This window comes from Monopterus albus, unplaced genomic scaffold (genome assembly GCF_001952655.1).
Source record: "Monopterus albus unplaced genomic scaffold, M_albus_1.0 scaffold586.1, whole genome shotgun sequence".
NCBI lineage: Eukaryota > Metazoa > Chordata > Actinopteri > Synbranchiformes > Synbranchidae > Monopterus > Monopterus albus.
The window spans coordinates 1-19,287 of record NW_018128466.1 but is presented as its reverse complement, the minus strand read 5'-3'; the positions used below and the strand labels follow the sequence as shown (position 1 = coordinate 19,287).

The following is a 19,287-nucleotide window of genomic DNA, read 5'->3' as shown; positions in this document are numbered from 1 at the left end:
ACAAAATAGCAAGTTTTCTTGGATGCGGTCTCCATCCACAACATGTACATTGGCCAAGAGTTGAGCATGTCCACTAGACTCATCAAGTTGCAACGAAAGGTTCTTACTGATGCCTATCTTTTCCAAAACCACACTGTCGATGTCGGCAGACATGTCATCAATACGTCTGGCAATTGTGTTATCAGAGAGAGGGACTTTGACTATTTCTTTAGCCATGTCGGGTCCGAACATCTCATTTACAATGGCTTTGCAGGCAGGTAGTATTAATGACTCTGCTACAGTGTGGGATTTTTTTTGACTTAGCTACAAGTTCAGCAACGTGGTAACTAGCTTTAAGGGCTCGCTCATTTAACTTGGTGGTTTTTCCTCATAACAATTGCCTGTTTCTTCGTGTATTCACGCAGGCCAACAAAATAATCTGCATTCTTGTTTTGAAGCGATGGGTGTTTCGTTTGGAGATGTCGTTTAAGCTTGCTTGGGACCATAGCACTGTTGGATAGCTTTTCACCACACACCAAGCACAACGGAGTCGGTGCCGTTGCATCCCCGGTGAAAGTAAATCCAAATAAAAGGTAGCTTTCGCTGTTTTGCCTCGAGCTCACCGTCTTTGTTTTCTTTTGACCTCCACTCATACTAGGGCCTTCATCTGGGTTCGAATTTTGTCCAGGGCCCAGTTCGGAGTTAACATTTTTCCTTTTCAAAAACTTCTCTATAGTCCCGCTGGCCACAATACTAGTGCGACCGCTACCTGTCCCATGCATGCATCACTAATTCTCTTGTCTTAAAGTACAATCAATCAACACAGTACAGTCAATTAGCTTACCTGTCGCCACCTACTGATATGGAAGAGTAATACATAATTACTCTGCCAGTGACACAGACACTCGAAAATGGCATATTATTTGCAGAAAATAATTAATTCGTTTTCAAAAAAATTTCTGACCAACTAGGTAAAATTTGATAATTTCCCACGGTACACCTGACGATCTCTGGCACAGTGGTTGAAAAACACTGGTCTAGATACACCTATAATGGGATGATGAGGCGGAAATGCACCTAAAGCTGATTGCCAACTGCCATTAAATAACAGAAGAAGAAGAAGAAGAAGAACCTGGAGATGAGAACCTGTCGAAACTCCGCCCCTCGGAGCACGGGTTCATCAAAATGGATGAGCAACAGAAATGGGAGCGTGGTGCAGAGTTGGACCAGAGTCATTTCTGCTGTTCAATATGTTTGGACCTGCTAAAAGAACCGGTGACCATCCTGTGTGGACACAGTTACTGCAAAAACTGTATCGAGGGCTGCTGGGACCAAAACGAGGAGAAGGGAACGTACAGCTGCCCTCAGTGCAGGGAGACGTTCAGCCCCAGGCCTGTGGTGCGAAGGAACAACATGCTAGCCCAGGTGATGGAGCCTTTATGGTAGTTTATATCAGTAGACTATGTTGGAACTATAAGTTTGCTTAACTATCTCTGATTACCACCATCAAAATGTAGTTATAAGTGTTTAGAGTGGCAGTAGAGATAAAAGTGTGGCCCTTAATATTTTGGCTCATAATACCATAATTAAAGTTTTTGTCCATTACTCAATGTTAAGTTGTTATCATAACCCAGGCCTATTTCTGCTAAAGGAGTTTCTTAATTATTAGAGTGCATTTTTATACTATCTTTCCCTTTTTATCAGTTTTCTTTCTTGTAATTCGTGGCCAAATTGCTGAAGAGGTGTGGCTGATCCATGTTGGTGTTAAATGTGCTGTGCAGCTGCAACAGTTTAGGCCTTTAGATCACGTGTAGATGATGCATTTAATTCAGTGTAAGTGGTCACAAGACTAAAACCATGGCTACTCTCAGCCTGTCTATAAACATGTGCATTATGATCACGTTACAGTGAATTTTCTTTAAAAAGAAAGACATAAATCAAATGCTTTCTTTAAGTAGAATAACCTATATACTGTAGATTGGGAAGCCTTGATAGATGTATACCCTCTCCAGGTGAGATCTGTGATCATTCTGCTTTTATTTATTACTGTATTTCTCATCACCTTCCTTTTTATCATCCTTAGGTTGTAGAGATGTTAAAGAGGACAGGCGACCAGAACGCTTCTCCACCTGCTGATCTGGCCTGTGCAGGCCCAGGAGATGTCGCCTGTGATTTCTGTTGTGGGACAAAACGAAACAAAGCCACAGTGTCTTGCCTGACATGTTTGGCGTCTTACTGTCCAGTTCACCTCAAGCCTCACTGCAGTTTCGTTGTGTTGAAGACCCACCAGCTGGTCTCGGCTACAGTCCCACTGCAGGAAAAACTATGTACTAAGCACAACAAGCTGAAGGAGGTCTACTGCCAGAAAGACCAGATGTGTATCTGCTATCTGTGCACTCTCGATGAGCACAGGGGCCACTCTGCTCTCTCAGCTGCAGCAGAGAGGGCCAAAGAACAGGTAGAAACAAAAACACAGCTGATCTAGGGAACAGGAAAGTGTAAGTGGAAAGCACTGACTGCAGATAACCTGTATTATAGTTAGCCTCATACCACGTGGTTTTGAGTTTGCCTGTGTAGCCCTACCACTTCGCCTTAATCCTCCAACCTAATGAGAATCAGGACACCCCTACCACTACATGGGAAAGTGCAAAACAGAGGAGTGGGGCTAAGTGGTAAGGGCAAGGGGTGAATTGGGCTTCAGCCTTACTGTCGCACCAACAATTTCTTTCAGAAACAGCTGATTGTGAGTCGAGAGACTGTCCAGGAGAGATTAGAAGAGAGAGTAGAGGAGCTGAATGAGCTGGCCCAAGCTCTGAGGGATTTCAAGGTGTGGAATCACTATGTGGTAATCTGTACCAGGGCTAATTCAAACACACTGTGTTACTGTAGTAATCACTACAGATGTGTGTTTTAAATCAGAACAAAGGGTGTATTGTTAAAAACAAAAATGTCTTTCTTTGTATGAACAGAGTTGTAGCCGGACTGCAGTGGAGTCCTGTGATGAGACTATTGATGAGCTAATCTCCTTCATAAAGACAAAGCACACTTTGGTGACCCAGCTGATTAAAAGTCGAGAGGAAACTGCAGTGGCTCAGGCTGAAGCTCTGCAGCTGCAGCTGGAGGAGGAGATCGCCAGGCTGCACAGGAGGGACACCTATCTGGACCAGCTTTCACATACAGATGACCACATCCATTTCATTCAGGTACCATGTATTGTTATTATTTCTGTCACTTCTGTATACTTAAGTCTCTTCCACATGACGGATCAGTGGTGTGCTGGCAACACACTCACTGTCTCTAACTGCAGAGGCCACTCCCTATAATAACCTCCTACTTCTCAGTTAAATTCCTGAAAAGTTAGCTTACAAACATTTACACTATTACTTATCCCCTAATAAGAGGTCACCCTGAGCCTTCCCTTAGTTACACTGTTATAGCATTTCATTCAGGTACCATGCCCATGATGCTCTGAGCTCCTCTCCGCTCTCTCCATGCATGTATATGCCACCATTACATGTCACTGTGTGTCTCCTCTATCCCATAGTGTGTCCTCTCTCTCTCTCTACCTTTCTGCAGGTAGCCCTAGCTCTGGAGCTCTGTTTCTGATGAGCACTCACCAGGCACATCAACCTGCCCAGTGTTTGATTGTTTGTTTTGTAGTGGTTTAAGTAACATGTTAACATGGATTATATAATAGAATAGTGTTTATGGGTTCACTAAGTTCATGTGAGCTGAGCAATGAGCTTATATAAGTTGGTCAAGATGTTTCCTGTTTTTGAAGTACATCTCAGGGTGTTGTCTCCCAAAACTGGAGACAGGAAGCTAAGTTCAGAAATTGACGTAACAGCCTAAGGAAAGCTGTGGATAAAAGAGTGGGCCTGAAGGGTTAGAGAGGAGAGAGAATGCTACTGGGACAGTAAACCGTGTACTTTTTGGGAGGTTTCTTCCATTAAAATCGCTAACTGCTGCTTAAGGGGATTTGTTGGGTTTTTCCTCTATTAAAAATAATAGTAAAGTCTAGACCTGACTTTGTAAAGTGTCCTGAGACAACTTTTGTTGCGATTTGGTGTGATACAAATAAAACTGAATTGAATTTGCCCTTATTCTAAGTACAGGACACGAGTAAATACACTTTGTTACATTTCATGACCACAGTGGGTATTGTATTATTTTCAGCTTTATAATTGATCTTTCTTCTGGTCTCTGATGTATTGACTTCCCTCCAGAGTTTCCAGTCTCTTTCGACCTCCTGTGAATCCACAGACTTGCCACCTGGTGCTGTTGTTCGTCCTCGACATTCATTCAAAACTGTGATCGGCTAAATGTCTTTGTCTCTCTCCTCTATCCACTCACCCCAACCAGTCAAGGCAGACCTGGGCTAGGATCTCTGCTGCAGGTACCTGAGAGAAATATGAAAGGCCAAGGATTCAAGTAGGATTCAAGATTTTTCTTTGCCCTTTATGCATAAACAGACAGTCTAGGCTATTATAAGAATTCTTGTGCAGCTCTCCTTTGGGCCAGTAATGATTGTCATATAGCAGTCAAGCAGAGTGGTATTTATTTTTTTTTTCTTTTAGTGTCTACTATAGATGTGGTACTGCCACCAATGCCCAAGACCAGAGAAGATTTGTTACGCTGTGAGTAACACGTGTTGTTCTGTGCAGTTCTATAATATACCAGTGAAGGAATACACATCACAAGATTGATGTTAAAATTGTTTTTTTTTTCCTGCTTTGCTCTCCTGTCAGATTGCTGTCCACTGACACTGGATGCCAGCTCAGTCAGCAAATCTTTGTCCCTTTCAGAAGATTATCAGCGAGTGACAAGTAAAGAGTATTTAAATAATTATGGGCGAGTGATGGGTAAAAATTATTCAAGTTATCATGATGCTCCCTCAGACAGGTTCACAGGTATCAGGCAGGTGCTGTGCACAGAGGGTTTGTCGGAGCGACGTTACTGGGAGGTCACTTGGGTAGGTCACACTTGGTCGGTGGCGGTGACGTACAAAGACATAGGCAGCACATCATCATATAACTCGGAGTTTGGACAGAACGACATGTCATGGAGTTTAGAGTGCTCCCCAGATGGTTACACCTTCCGACATAACAGTTCCATCAAGGCAGTGTCAGGCCCTGAGTCCTGCAGGGTTGGCGTGTACCTGGACTATTTGGCAGGTACTCTGTCTTTTTATAGCGTCTCTGACACCGTGACTCTGCTGCACACAGAGTCCACCACGTTCACTCAGCCTCTCTACCCTGGCCTCGGGCTGAAGAACACTGACTCTTAAGTCAAGCAGTGGCTTTTATGCAGAACTAGTGAAGTTATGGTGATAAGATTTCTACTGAGGTAGTTTTTGTGGGCCACTGTAGATCAGCCTGTAATTGGCCATCCACTATAACTGGACATCATATGATGGATAAGAGGATGAAACTTGGATAGGAATGAGAAACCGAAGTAGAAGTTCTGGTACAAATTTGTAAAACTTTAATATTTAATATAAATGTAAAAATGCAGCATTTCTGCAACTTCAAAAGCCCAGTTATGTTTTCTGTTTGCAGCGTGACCTCTGGTGGTGAAGACAGGTTTTATTAAATGGTTTGGATTTGTTTCCTTTCACTTTGACTCTCCCAGATTAAAGTTTAAATTTTCTTCCGTTAGGCACCATGTCGGTCTGAGTTTGTCTCGTTTAAAACAAGTTGTTTTTTTTTTTTGAAAATGTTTAAATAGTGCACATTTTTTATGTGGTTATGGGTGATTTATTGCATTTAATGTGGCATGCTTGTTAAATGCTTTGCTTTCTCATATTGCATTTCGATGGCCAAATGCATAAACAGACAGCTAAAAAAAGGAACTTTTTTTTTCGTCAGTTACTTGAAGCCATATTAGTCAAACCAGTTACATTTGTTAAGAGTATTTACTCCATTATTACTATTTTTCATTGTCTAGCATATAAAAGCTGAGTATTTTGTTAAATGTGATCATTTTTAAAATAAACACTCGGCCCATTGTTTCTGATTTTAAGTTATCACTTTCCTGTGGTGTTGTGTTTATGGACAGATTAGTCTAAACAGGTTTCAGTGGGTATTTGCATATCAAATTTAATAAGTACATGAACAATATTTTTTGTAGCTTAATGTTTTCATCAGTGTGACACTATCTGGGTATCAGGAGAAAATTGCCATAATTGAAACAAGTTACACTGTTTAACCCTGTAAAGCCTGACACATCACAAAATTGCCAGAACATTCAAATTTTTTGGAACTCAGATATTTATTAAACCTTTTAACAAAATCCAAAAGAAAATTCTAGATTATTTGCCATTCATGCATAGACAGACAGTCCAGGCATATAGGAATAAATGTGCCATGTTTTTTTTTTTTTTTTTTAATTTTTTGTATCACATTTGATACATGGGGCATTTTTGGCAATTTATTTGCTCAGAAACGTGCGTAGCAAATATGATACAAATGGGTTTTATAGGGTTAAGGAGTTGTATGTAGGGGACTGTGTCTCGTGACAAAAATTGAAACGACACTACTATGAGTAATCCAGTAAACACTCTGCTCTGTCTGAGGTTCCTCACCCTCCATGTGCTGAGGCGCACTCAGTTTGAAGTTTACACCAAACAGGATGACCAAAATAGTCCTGCAATGACTCCTACCTCCATGAAGCAATAATGTTCATTTTTGATTAAATGGTTTTAGAGGTGTATTCAGTGGTGGGTGTGGCGGCTGCAGTTTGTTGTGTGTTACTGAGAGAAGTTTAACATTCACTCAACCCTCACTGATATAAGAGAGGACAAAGTGTTACAAAGTGATTTGCAGTTTGAAGGTGAGTAAAAGTGTTTATTTGCGTGTAGTCTACAATAGTTCCTGCTTTCACATTTGCCTTAAAGGGCTCTATAACATTTGCAACAAACATCCTTGATTTTAGGTCCAAGATCGTTAGTCTGTGATTAATGTGCACACTGTGCAATCAACACTAGAGGGCAGCAGTACACCATCATGTGTTCTGCTATTCCTTATTGTTTGAATAATAACACTTAGGTTCCTGCTGCAGGTGCAGGTACCCACCTCTAGTCAGACATCAGTCAGGTTTGGCTCCTTAAGAATTTGCCTTGATGCACAAGGACTTTCTTTTGAATAACTAATTTGTATCATCATTCCCTAAGATTTAAACTAGCCTTCAACTCCTCAGTACATTTCCTATGCACCCTGGTGGTAAATGCTCTGCAGAGAGGGCAGTGGAGTCCTGGTGATCTTCTCCACAGTCTTTACCACTCTCTGCAGGCGCTTGTGGTCCATAGCAGTAGTGCTGCCATACCAGACAGTGATGCAGCTGGTCAAGATGCTCTCAATGCTGCAGCTGTAGAAGTTTCAAAGGATCCTAGGCGACATGCCAAACCTCCTCAGCCTCCTCAGGAAGTACAGCCGCCGTTGGGCCTTCTTGACCAGCTGTGTGGTGATAAGTGTCCAGGTGAGGTCCTCACTGATGTGGACGCCCAGGTATTTGAAACTGCTCACCCTCTCCACTTCGAGCCCCCAGATGAACAGTGGCCAATGAGATCTCCTCTCCTTCCTCATGTCTACTATCATCTCCTTCGTCTTGTCCATGTTGAGGCTGAGATTATTGTCCTCGCACCATGACACCAGACCGGCCACCTCCCTCCTGTAGGCTGCATCGTCCCCGCCAGTGATGCGACCTATCACTACGGTGTGGTCCGCGAACTTTAGGATGATGTTGTCTTTGTGGGAAGGCCTCCCTGGTAGGCTAGTGTTTATGGTTAAGGCGCAGCGCTCTCCCTGCAGCGCCCCGGGTTCAAATCCAGGTTGCGTCAGGAAGGGCATCCGGCGTAAAACACGTGCCAAATGTCAACATGCGAGTCGATTCACTGTGGCGACCCCGAAACAGGAAAAAGCCGAAAGTGACATTCATTGTCTTTGTGGGAAGGATGTTAAAGGACTGACTCCCAGTTAAAAGTGTAAGTCTTGGAAGCTTCCTCATATGGTTCCAATTAAAAACAGGAGATACTTTGTTACAGCTGCAGTTCTGTTTTGTCTCTAAGCCAGTGGAGAAAGTAAGAAGCCTAACTTCTTTTATTTCCACCGTCCTCAGTCCACTTCAGTTTGTAAAAGCCACAGAGGGACAGCGGGGGATGCTCTGACCACGTTGGATGGTATTAAACACTGACAACCAACATGCTAGATATTTTTTAAATATTTTCATTAACATTTACAGAGTAGATCTTAACACTAGCCTTGTGTTATGACAAAACATTTCCTTTCTATCAGGCTACAGAGAGCCTGTACCCATGGATGTATTGTAATCTTATCTGTATGGACAAAGTGCACTGGAGCTCAACTACACTAGTACAAAGAAACCAAACCTGCTCTATAACAGGACTTCAACAGCCAAAACCTGAGAGAACTGTAGGTACCTAGGAATATTCTTATAGTAATAACCTTTGTTTCTGTGGTGGCTTTGGTTTTCAGGAGCTACAGTATGAGCAACAAATGGGCTCAAATGACTAGAGCTGTGTTTAGGGTCCTGGAGATTTTGTGCTTCCTTTAATCAAACACGCTTAGCATTGTTTTACTCATAGTACTGCACTTAACTTTATCTAATTCTATGAGAGTTTATTTCATATACCATTTTGAATAAATGGCACAATTGATTTGTTTCCCTGTGATGTGTTTTGTGTGCTGCTATTATTAGAATATAATAAGAATGCAGTTAATCCTCTCCCCGATAATTAACAATAATGAAATGTGCATGTGACACAGCAGTGCAGGTATTCAAAGTCTCCATGGTAGCAATTGTTCTGAATCGTTCTCTGGTTTACCGACGCTAGGTGGCGTAGTCCGTGTTGATCACACAGCCGGTCATTCTGGATCAGCTGGGCGATGCTGCGCACTTCCAACAGGACACAGCTGATAGTGACTTTATGAACTTTATCACACCAGGACGATGGACGATGTTTACCAGCATCCTGTTTTCTTCGATTGTGACATTCTGCAGAAAAAGAAAACAAATTTTGTTGGACACAAGACTGATTAGTAAGAGTTGTTCTGGCTGTAGCAGTGATGTTAACATCTGCTGCTCATGTCAAACCTGAAAGACCAAGCATCAGCAGAAACACAGACATTCCTGTAACAGGCAGGTTAACTGGAGGTTTTATATTATGTCAGCTTTTCCTGGATGCTTCTTATGTATCACATCATGGTGCAGTCACCTGTTGACATCACCTGTTTCAAATGGGATCATCATTTCATTGTTTTACCTCATTACTGGCCCTGAAATGCAGCTGTCCCAACCTTTTTTGGAATATGTTGCAGGCATCAGAATTGGAGTGTTGATGAGGTATCACATCAAATAATGTGCTGCTGTACTGTTTTCAACATAATACCGGGCACAGATGATTTCAACCTTTTCTGATTCAGGGTTGTAGACAGAGCACTTTTGTTGTGGAACATTTTTCTATACTGAGACTTGAAACAGGGACTTAAATGTGAAACTACACTGTTCCATTGTTTGGGTTTGGCTGTTTCAAGGAAATCCTTAAACTGTCATGTATGACTTTAAAGTTGGGAAAAAATGTTTAGCCATCGAGAGTTTGTGAGACTTGTATAAACTGAGTTAAAGAAGTACAGCAAGACAGGTACACCTCATTTTTTGAGCTTTCATTCATGTTTAAGATGATAATTCATTGTTGTAACATTGTAGATAAGTCAGAAAACAGGGAGAAACATGTCATGGGCTTTTTAAATGTGATACTGCACTGTTTCATCGTTTGGGTTTGGCTGATGAACAAGTCAGACTGGTAGAAAACAAAAGTAAAGTCAAGCCACAGCAAGAGAACAGAAGGAAAAGCACACAGCAACGACATCTTGCAGGGACACTACGGTGATTTGCTTTTTGACAACATGGATGGTGAGTTGAGCTTCTTTCATATTGGTGTTAACACTATGTGAGACACTGTAGAGTCTACATTATTCCACAGATTGTGTGCCTTACGGTTTATAAGAAATAGATTGTCAAATTCAATTACTTTTCATATATGTGACAGAAGTTATTATTCTAGCAGTAACATGGTATTTTAATCCTGGCAAAGTACCTGTTTTCTGTTGTCAGTATAATGAACTACTGTAACATTTACTCATATAATCAGTTTCATATAAGGGTTTTTGTTGAGGCTTCTTTTGTTAAAGGACAAAAGCTGGAGCACAAGTAGTTTTTTCAGCAGCTTTAAATATTTGCCAGTGCACGAGATCACACAAGAGAGTAGCTTTAAACATTCCTTTGTGTGCCTTTACACACGTACACCTAGATACACACAATCAATTATAACACAAGAGAGATGTCACAATTTCCAGACACATTTTTTTGAGACAAATGAATGTTTCATAGTAGCTGCTTATAATGTTATCAGAATCAGCTTTATTGGCCAGGTGTGTTGGACACATGAGGAATTTGACTCTGGTACAGCGTCTCTGCATGTGTGCATGTCCTTATGTAAGGCAACAGTGGGCAAGTAACTGATATAAGGCTGAGAACAAAAGTAAAGAAGTAATGTGCAATCAAGCAAAGGTGGTGAATATTATTAGAATGATTGGAATTTTAAAATTGTGTATGTAATTAGTTATCTGCCCTGCAAATGGGTCTTAATCAAATAAAATATCCCTAGTTTTTCCTCCCCACTGTCACCAAGTGCTTGCTCAAGGGGGATTTGTTGGGTTTTCCCTATGTAATAATATTGATAACAGTAAGGTCTAGACCTTACTTTGTAAAGTGTCCTGAGATGACTTTTGTTGTGATTTGGCGCTATACAAATAAAATTTGATTTGATTTGATTTGATTTTGATTTATGCTAGTGAGTAGTCACAGTTTGTGTTCTGCTACAACATTGTTAGGTAACATTTCCATGATAGATATAACTGTATGCATCACATGGGTTTTAGAATGGTTGGCAAACAGTTAAGATATTCCTAATGTACATCCAAAAGGTGAAACTTTGCCTGTCTCTGTTTACATAGAAACAAACTGCCTCATAGCACACATCTACTACTACATCTACTCAGTTTGGTAAAAGACGTCAGCATCTAAGTCTATTGTATTTGTGTAGGTTAAACAAGAGCATTCAGAGAGCATGTGTACCTCCGCCAAGACACAACATTTGCTCATGTAGATCCTTTGTGAAAAACAAGATCCAGAACAAACCAAAATGTATCCTAAAATCCTTGATCTGTATTGGATCTGGATCATCTTTTAGGATATGATAGGCAGTCATACTGTGCATTATGCCTGAACGTTTCAGGGTTCTATCTTCATGATAGACCAAGTTATGGCTGAAAATATGCATTAAACTGGGTTTTCAGTGTTAAATGTAAATGGCCATCAGATCAGAAATCTGGATCAGATTCAGGTGAAATGTCGTCTGGAGACAGATATGGCCACCAAACATGTGTCAAATTTTAAATGATTTCAATAACTATTGACAGAGATATGATTTTTAAAATATTTGTCCCCATGTTAAAGATAGAGATTTTTGTGATATTTTTTTTCTTACTTTGTTTTGTGACCTTGACCTTTGACCTCTTCAGCCAAAATCTAAATCACTTATAGGCTGAAATGTTTTCTGCTATTACACACACACTGTATAATGGTTCTTATAGCACAATAAATGAGTGGGAAAAACAAGTTAATAAGCAAGAGTCCAATGTTTTACTTTATTGGTTTAAAGTCATTATTCTCTTCTAGGGCCAAACACAAGAAGAGTTGTACTACTAGGAAAGTCTGGCACTGGGAAGACCAGCCTGGCCAACACTATATTTGGAGAGACTACGTTCAATATAAACCATTCACCCAAATCTGGACCAAGTACATGTCAAGCCAGAACCAACTCTGTCAATGGAAGAAGCATCACTTTGATCGACACCCCTGGTTCCTGTCACCGCGACAGGTCTGAGGATGAAGTGAGGCCTGAGCTCATGAGCTGTATCACAGAGTGCGCTCCTGGGCCTCATGCCTTTCTCATTGTGCTTAAAGTTGAGAGATTCACAGAGCAGGAACAGGCCTTCATCACACAAATGGTCGAAGATTTCTCTGAAGATGCTTTAGCATATGCTGCAGTTGTCTTTACACATGGAGACCAGCTCCCTGAAGGGATGAAAATTGAAGAGTTTGTTGGTCAAAATGAGGGTCTGACCAATATTCTAAATAAGTGTGGTGGCCGGTGCCACGTCATTGATAATAAATACTGGAAGAACAGTCAACAGGATGAATACAGGAGCAACAAGTTTCAGGTGAAAGAGCTGCTCAACACTATAGAGAAGATGGTGGAAAACAACAAAGGCTACTACACTAATAAAATGCTCCAAGCTGTAGAGAGTGAAATACAGAAAGAAGAAGAGTCCATTAGACGGTCATCAGCAAACATGACACAGGAAGAGATCCGAAAGCAGGCTCAAATCAACGTCTTTAGCAAGCGGGTGGACAAAGCACCACAAAGATGGATTCAACATTTTTTGGGTTTGGCAGTTGTCGTGGGGGTGCTTGCAGCTATCTCAGCTGTGCTGATGAATTTAAAATAATAAAATTTGGCACGGCACTGCCAGAAGTGCCAAAATCTGCTGAAGAATTTATAGAATCACCATCAGCAGTGGTGGAAGATTACATAGCTGAGAAGGCCCCCCCCAGCCAGTAACATAACAGAGGCAGTTGAAGAACTATTCACAGCAGTAACAGCAATAAAAAAGATGTTTGAAGTTGTCTTGGACAAACTTAATGCTCTGTATGAAAGTGCATGCAATCATTGGAATCCACATGAATAAAATTCACTGAGTACAAAACAAAACAAAAGCAGAGGGGCCAGCAGTGACATACACATCTTCAGTCCTTTACAGCTTTTGTTTTTCCTGCTTTCTAATAATTTTTGACCTGATGATATATTATATTACTGAATAGATTAAGCTTAATTAATTACTTTCATTAATCTGTTAATTTGGGCTTGTTACTTCATGGGCATTCCTATGTCTTTGCTATAAATGTTGTGCTGGTTAATGTCAAAAGGTAATTGTTCTTAAAAACACTGAAAAAATTAAAGGTGTGTCCTCTTAAAGAGATGATTTTCTGTTTGTAGTATACCATGTTGATGTTTGCCACTTGTTTGCCAATGTACATTATTATGCAACAATAAAACATGTGTTTGCCTTTTCAGTTGTGTCCTTTCAACCATTCACACAAGTAGATAGAAGGATGATTATACTCTATTTTACTGTCAATCCCATATAACCCCCGCCACCCCCCAAAAAAGTAATTTTTATTAACCTTGTGATACTCTTAAAGACCAAGAAAAAATCAGACACCTGTCTACATTTACAATAAAAAGGAACTAATCCGGCTACAGGCCACACTTTGGACTCAAAGATCTTTTTGTTTTTCAGCCTGTTTACAGCTGCATCTCTGTAGCTAGGTGTGGATGTTGCCAATAAAAGCTATTTAAAGAATGTCTTTAAATTGTTCTGTGTCACACAATGGCAAACCATCCTTAAGATGGCATGAAGAGGAGCAGCTGCCATCCTCCCACTTTGACACATAAAGGTTGGGCACTTGCAGTGTTTAGGGACATAAAATCCAGTCATGGTACTGAATGAATTTTAAATAACTGCTGTTTCATGTTCCTGCTATAATCATATTCACTTCCTGTTTACTGTGCCTGCACCGTGTTGTGCTTGCTGCCAGATTGTTTATGGATTAAGCTCAGTAATTTCTAGGTTTATCTGAGCAGCAGCTAATTTTTTTGAGACAACATATGCCTGCACTACTTAAGCACCTGCATTTCTTGCTAATTTCCAAATGTATTAAACTTGTTATTTTAGATACCCTCTCTACTTTTAAGATCAAACTTAAGACTCCTTTTTGATAAAGCTTTAGTTTCATCTTTTTCTAATGCCCTCTTGACCTAACCACTGGCAGTACAATGTAAAGGATATAAAAAGATAAAGAATTTAAAAAGTGTGTGAGAAAATCAGTTAACTGTAACCCAGATGTTTCCTCGCTGAGCAGCAGTGAAGAGATAACAGATAAATAAAATACTTACATCTAAGGTTTGCTGCCACTCCTACCATGTGACTTGTTCAAAGTGAAATAAAACCAATGTGAAGCAGGAGGAGCCACAGAGTGCAGACACAAAGTCAGTCTGAGTAACTTCGCACTGAGTTACGTACTTCTTTAGTCATTTTGTGTAATTGTTTAGTTTGACACAGACAAAAATTGATCAGAATATATAGAAAAAAAACTGTGATAAATTTGTTGCAGTGGTTTTTTGTATGACTTCCTCTTCTCTTCATTCATAGTTTGCATCTAAACAGGAGAACAAACAGTTTACAGTGCAACATTTCTTCCAGTTTATTGGTTCAAAACCTTGATGTTGTACTTTATTAAAGATACATGTAATATGATTATTTTGTGCCTGTTAAAGGTTTTCACATTCACTTAAAATGCATAGAACACAGAATATTATTCAATGTAATCATTTCTAATGATTTCATGGCAACTGACATTTTCCATCAGAATGGAGGCGTCTCTGTAAAACTAGTTTCTTTCATCCAAAGCCTCTTTGCAAGGTCTCAGTACATTCACATTTGTACTTGTGCATTCTTCTTCTTGTAAAAATTATTCAAACCATCAAATATAATATGGAATCATGGGCACAGTGTGAATGAACCCCTACAGAATTAGGGATTTATTAACATAAAATGTCAAGACAATGACAAGATTACTAAAACTAATTAGTATCTTTAAGAGGAAATTAGTTTCCAGTGCTTAGATAGATCACTTGTGGCCATCAAAGGCTCTCTGTACATTCACATTTGTACTTGTGCATTCTTCTGCTTGTAAAAATTATTCAAACCATCAAATATTCTAATTTTTTTTTTTTTTTGGCTTAACACGCAGGTCTGCAGTCTGTGTCACTGAGATTTTGGAGCTGTTTGTTGCATCTTCTCCAAATTTCTACACAAATCCATCACACCCATCCAGTACACCAGTTGCCAAGAGTTGAAAAAGTAAGACAAAAACATGGGCTGGTCTAACAAAACAGGAAAAACAAGAGGAGCAAGCCAAAGAGTAGCTGTATGAAACTCACTTTAATAGATTTCAGGTGGCACATGATGTAGTAATATGATAATAATCTGTGCCAGTAGGCACAAATGGCAAGTGCTGTTTCATGTGCTGAATTTAAACAGAACAGAAACAGAGCCCATCTGGTACAAACCAGCTCCATGCTGGCTGGGTTTTGGAGCGAGCCCCCAGACATTATGTCATGATCATTTTACAAGAAAGAAAACAAAAATCAAGAAATTGCATGAACTTGACACCTAATATAATAATAATGTACCTGTTAACAAAGCATTTATATGATCTCACTTACCAGTTATGGCAGCAAGCAAAGGCTTCTGACCAATATGATTGTGCTAAGTACTATTTCTATAATTGTTAGCTTTAGTGCTATTCAGACTATACTAACACACACAGTACGTTCAGATCAATATTATTCCATGTAATCATTTCTAATAGAAGAATGGGGGTGTCTCTGTAAAACCAGTTTCTTTCATACAAAGCCCCTTTCAAGGTCTCAACTTTCCAGTTTGCTCAGCAGGACATTCACATTTGTACTATAGCAGCACCCAAACTTGAACCTTTAACCTGTTCTTGTAGAAACTATGATCAAAACTATAAACCAAGTTATGGCTGAAAATATGCAATAAATTGGGTTTTCAGTGTTAAATGTAAATGGTCATCAGATCAGGAATCTGGATCAGATTCAGGTGAAATGTCGTCTGGAGACAGATATGGCCACCAAACATATGTGTGTCAAATTTCAAATGATTTCATTAACTATGGTTCAGCTAACAGAGTTACCCAGGTGTGTCCTTGCTGAGCAGCAGTGGAGGGATAACAACAAATGCTTACATCTAAGGTTTGTTGCCACTCCTATCATGTTACTTGTTCAAAGTGAAATAAAACCAATGTCAAGCAGGACAGGAGCCACAGAGTGAAGACACACAGTCTGAGTAACTTCACACAGTGTTGATTTCTTCTTTGCCACAATGGATGGTGAGTTACATTTACTTCTTGTAGTCATTTTGTGTAATTGTTTATTTTGACAAAGACAAAAATATATCAAAATATATAGAAAAACAAAAAAACTGTGATAAATTTGTTGCAGTGGTTTTTGTCTTCCTCTTCTCTTCATTCATATGTTGCATCTAAACAGGAGAACAAACAGTTTACAGTGCAACATTTCTTCCAGTTTATTGGTTCAAAACCTTGATGCTGTACTTTGTTAGAGATACATGTAATATGATTATTTTGTGCCTGATAAAGGTTTTCACACTGATGAGAGATTTATCTTGTCAAAATTTTTAGTTATCACAGGGCCATGCTGACAAAGGTAGATGTTTTTGTTTAGATCATATTTAATATAATTAAATAAGAACATATAAAAATCACTGACAGGTTTTTACATTTTGTCAGCAGTTCCTGCAAACCAACAGCTACACTATCTAAACTAGATGAGCAATGAACTTAATAAGTGACAATCTATAATCACAAGTTCAGTAAAATGAAACCATGGATATATTATTGGCCGGTTTCACTTCCTGGAATATAAAGTTAACACATACAGTTTGTTCAGGTCAATAATATATAGTGTAATAATTTCTAATGATTTGTTGGTAATTGAACATTTTCCATCAAAATAAAGGCGTTTCTGTGAAACTACGTAGTTTCTTTCATACAAAGCTTATTTGCAAGGTCTCTACTTTCTTGTTGGCTCAGCAGAACATTCACATTTGTACTCATTCATTTTTCTTCTAGTAAAAACTATTCAAACCAGCAGTTTTATGGCTTTTAATTTCATTCATCCATGTCAAGGAATGAATTGTCAAGCCTAGCACAATATTTCTAGTTAGTATTTACAGATTCACAGCGGTTTTGATTCACAATCAGATGGCACTGTTGGGAGAATATGGTGCCCACATTTTCTGATCATTGTCTCCAAACTAATGTTATGTGCACATTGAAGTGAAGCTTGTTTCACTCACTGCTGCTCATCATTTTTTTCAGACTCCATTTACATGATCTCACTTACCAGTTTATGGCAGCAAGCAAGGGCTTCTGACCAATGTGATGGTGCAAAGTACTATCTCTATAATTGTTAGTATATTCTGAATAGCACTGAACAAAAAAACAACCAATTATTGATCTGAAGAATGGTTACAAAATATAATCATTGAGCCTGTTCTTGCATACTTGTAATTAATTTCTATTCCACCAGGTAAACACATCTGTGCTGCTTTAATTTTGCCCTAAAGTTGCTGATTTGCTCCTTCTTTGCACCAGATATCATATCTCATGACTCATAAAGAGTGAAACAGGCATGACAAGATAAATGGGGTGTGTACAGGCATGAGATCACTCTCAGTAGACTTTTGGAATGCATTATTTCATACATTGTGCAGCGAGTCAGAAAGTGAAACCTTGAGAAACATATTCACATACGCCCTGGCAATTAATTCACTTTGACTAACTGCAACCCCACAGGTCCTTCACTTTTGACAACATGAATGATGAGTTAATTTTCAACAGCTACTTTTGTCAGAACTGAACACTGCATCTTAAGTTGTAAGAAACTTAAATTCAAGAAATAGCTGTCAAACACAGAAGCACTTTTGTACATACTGTGCTGTATATGCCTGTTGTAATGAGGTGTTTGTAGGCTTAGGGTGCCCAGACAGAGATTCATTTGAAGTCTCATGATGTAGAAAAGTTTGAGAACCACCATAAGCTGTTCTTGATCATTAATATGCTCTTGGATCCTTTAATCACATAAACTAATGCAGCTATTTTATTAGTACTCACTCCTTTCCCTTTTCATTGTGATTTATGACCAGTGAGGATTTTTGCTTTGTTGAGCTTGTGTGTATTTTTTTAAACATGAAAACAACCTAAACATAAATGTACAGTACTGATGGATAATATTCTCTTCTAGTGTCAAACCCAATGAGAATTGTCATCTTGGGAAAAACTGGAGCTGGGAAAAGCAGCTTGGCAAACACCACATTTGGAGAGGATGTGTTCAATGTTTGTGCTTCTTCAAACTCTGGAACAAGTCAGTGCAAAGCAGAAACCAAACCTGTCAAAGGAAGAAACATCACTTTGATCGACACTCCTGGTTTGTTTGACACAAATAGATCAGAGGAGGAGATGAAGCCTGCGATATTGAAGTGTCTCATGGAGTGCGCTCCTGGGCCTCATGCTTTTCTCATTGTGCTCAAAGTGGAGAAATTCACAGAGCAGGAGAAGGCTGTCATCGATAAAATAAGTGAATACTTTGAGGAAAAATTATTTAGATATTCAACAGTTCTCTTTACTCATGGAGACCAGCTCTCTGATGGAAAGACCATTAAGGATTTTGTTTACCAGAATGAGCTTATGCGTGACCTGGTGAAGAAGTGTGGTGATCGGTGCCACGTCATTGATAATAAATACTGGAATGACAAACCACAGGGCGAATACAGGAGCAACCAGTTGCAGGTGGCTGAGCTACTCAACACAATCGACAAGATGGTGGAAAACAACGGAGGCTGCTACACCAATGAGGTGCTGCAAGCAGTGGAGGAAAAAATACAGCAAGAAGAGGAGAACATCAGACAGTCATCACCAAACATGACAAAGGGAGAGATCAGAGAGCAGGCTAAAGTCAGTGTGTTTAGGAGGATGTTGAGCAAATTGGGAACTACTGGAGTGGTTTCATTGCTGGGAGGTCTGTTTGGTGTAGCAACCTCTGTTGCAATGATTCTTCTCAAGTAAACAGATTTGTGCTACAAAGCCCTGTACCAGTACTTTCTCATGAGTTAGTGTAGTGTCCACAAGTCCAAAGCAGACATGTTGGAACTTAATATATTCGTAATAGACTGGCCTTAATACATGTATAATATATCAGGAGTTCACAACTTAAAGTTACATTTTCACTAAAGACCTTTGGTTACTGTACACTGGAAACATAATACCAGTTTTGAATGTATTGGGGTTTTTTTCAGACAACTAAACTGATAAGATGAATGAATGAACTGCTAAAACTTCCCTCAACTCCTTAAATGAAGTTTGGAAAGAAACAAAATTAGCATATTTCCCAGCATGCATTGTTGGGGAGGTAAAACACTTCAGAAACTCTTCTATTTATATTTTGAAGAGCCCATTCATGATGGAAACCTTCTCTGTGTAATAGAGGCTATTTTAAATAAA

General features: G+C 39.5%; 3 protein-coding genes and 1 long non-coding RNA gene across 5 annotated transcripts; all 4 read left to right on the top strand.

The window, feature by feature from the left end:
- The first annotated feature begins 1,088 nt into the window (after positions 1 to 1,088).
- LOC109953233 (tripartite motif-containing protein 16-like) lies at positions 1,089 to 5,994 on the top strand. Of its 2 annotated transcripts, none has more exons than XM_020588661.1 (7): positions 1,089 to 1,404; positions 2,063 to 2,437; positions 2,711 to 2,806; positions 2,949 to 3,182; positions 4,342 to 4,375; positions 4,557 to 4,616; positions 4,728 to 5,994. In XM_020588661.1, exons 1-7 carry the CDS (start codon positions 1,165 to 1,167, stop codon positions 5,264 to 5,266), a joined length of 1,578 nt encoding a protein of 525 aa, XP_020444317.1. In that variant the 5' UTR covers positions 1,089 to 1,164; the 3' UTR covers positions 5,267 to 5,994. The 2 variants fall into 2 exon arrangements, with proteins under 2 accessions (XP_020444317.1, XP_020444318.1); XM_020588662.1 differs by lacking the exon at positions 1,089 to 1,404 and adding an exon at positions 1,902 to 1,991.
- A 1,930-nt stretch (positions 5,995 to 7,924) lies between these two features.
- LOC109953227 (uncharacterized) lies at positions 7,925 to 8,989 on the top strand. The gene is made up of 4 exons (XR_002273873.1): positions 7,925 to 7,960; positions 8,095 to 8,155; positions 8,278 to 8,408; positions 8,831 to 8,989. It is a non-coding gene; the product is annotated as an uncharacterized LOC109953227 (long non-coding RNA).
- A 913-nt stretch (positions 8,990 to 9,902) lies between these two features.
- On the top strand, positions 9,903 to 12,569 carry LOC109953229 (GTPase IMAP family member 7-like). Its single transcript, XM_020588658.1, has 2 exons — positions 9,903 to 9,909; positions 11,737 to 12,569. Exons 1-2 carry the CDS (start codon positions 9,903 to 9,905, stop codon positions 12,567 to 12,569), a joined length of 840 nt encoding a protein of 279 aa, XP_020444314.1.
- Positions 12,570 to 18,042: 5,473 nt separating this feature from the next.
- On the top strand, positions 18,043 to 19,202 carry LOC109953234 (GTPase IMAP family member 7-like). Its single transcript, XM_020588663.1, has one exon. The coding sequence runs from the start codon at positions 18,043 to 18,045 to the stop codon at positions 18,850 to 18,852; it is 810 nt and encodes a 269-aa protein (XP_020444319.1). The 3' UTR covers positions 18,853 to 19,202.
- Positions 19,203 to 19,287: the final 85 nt, after the last annotated feature.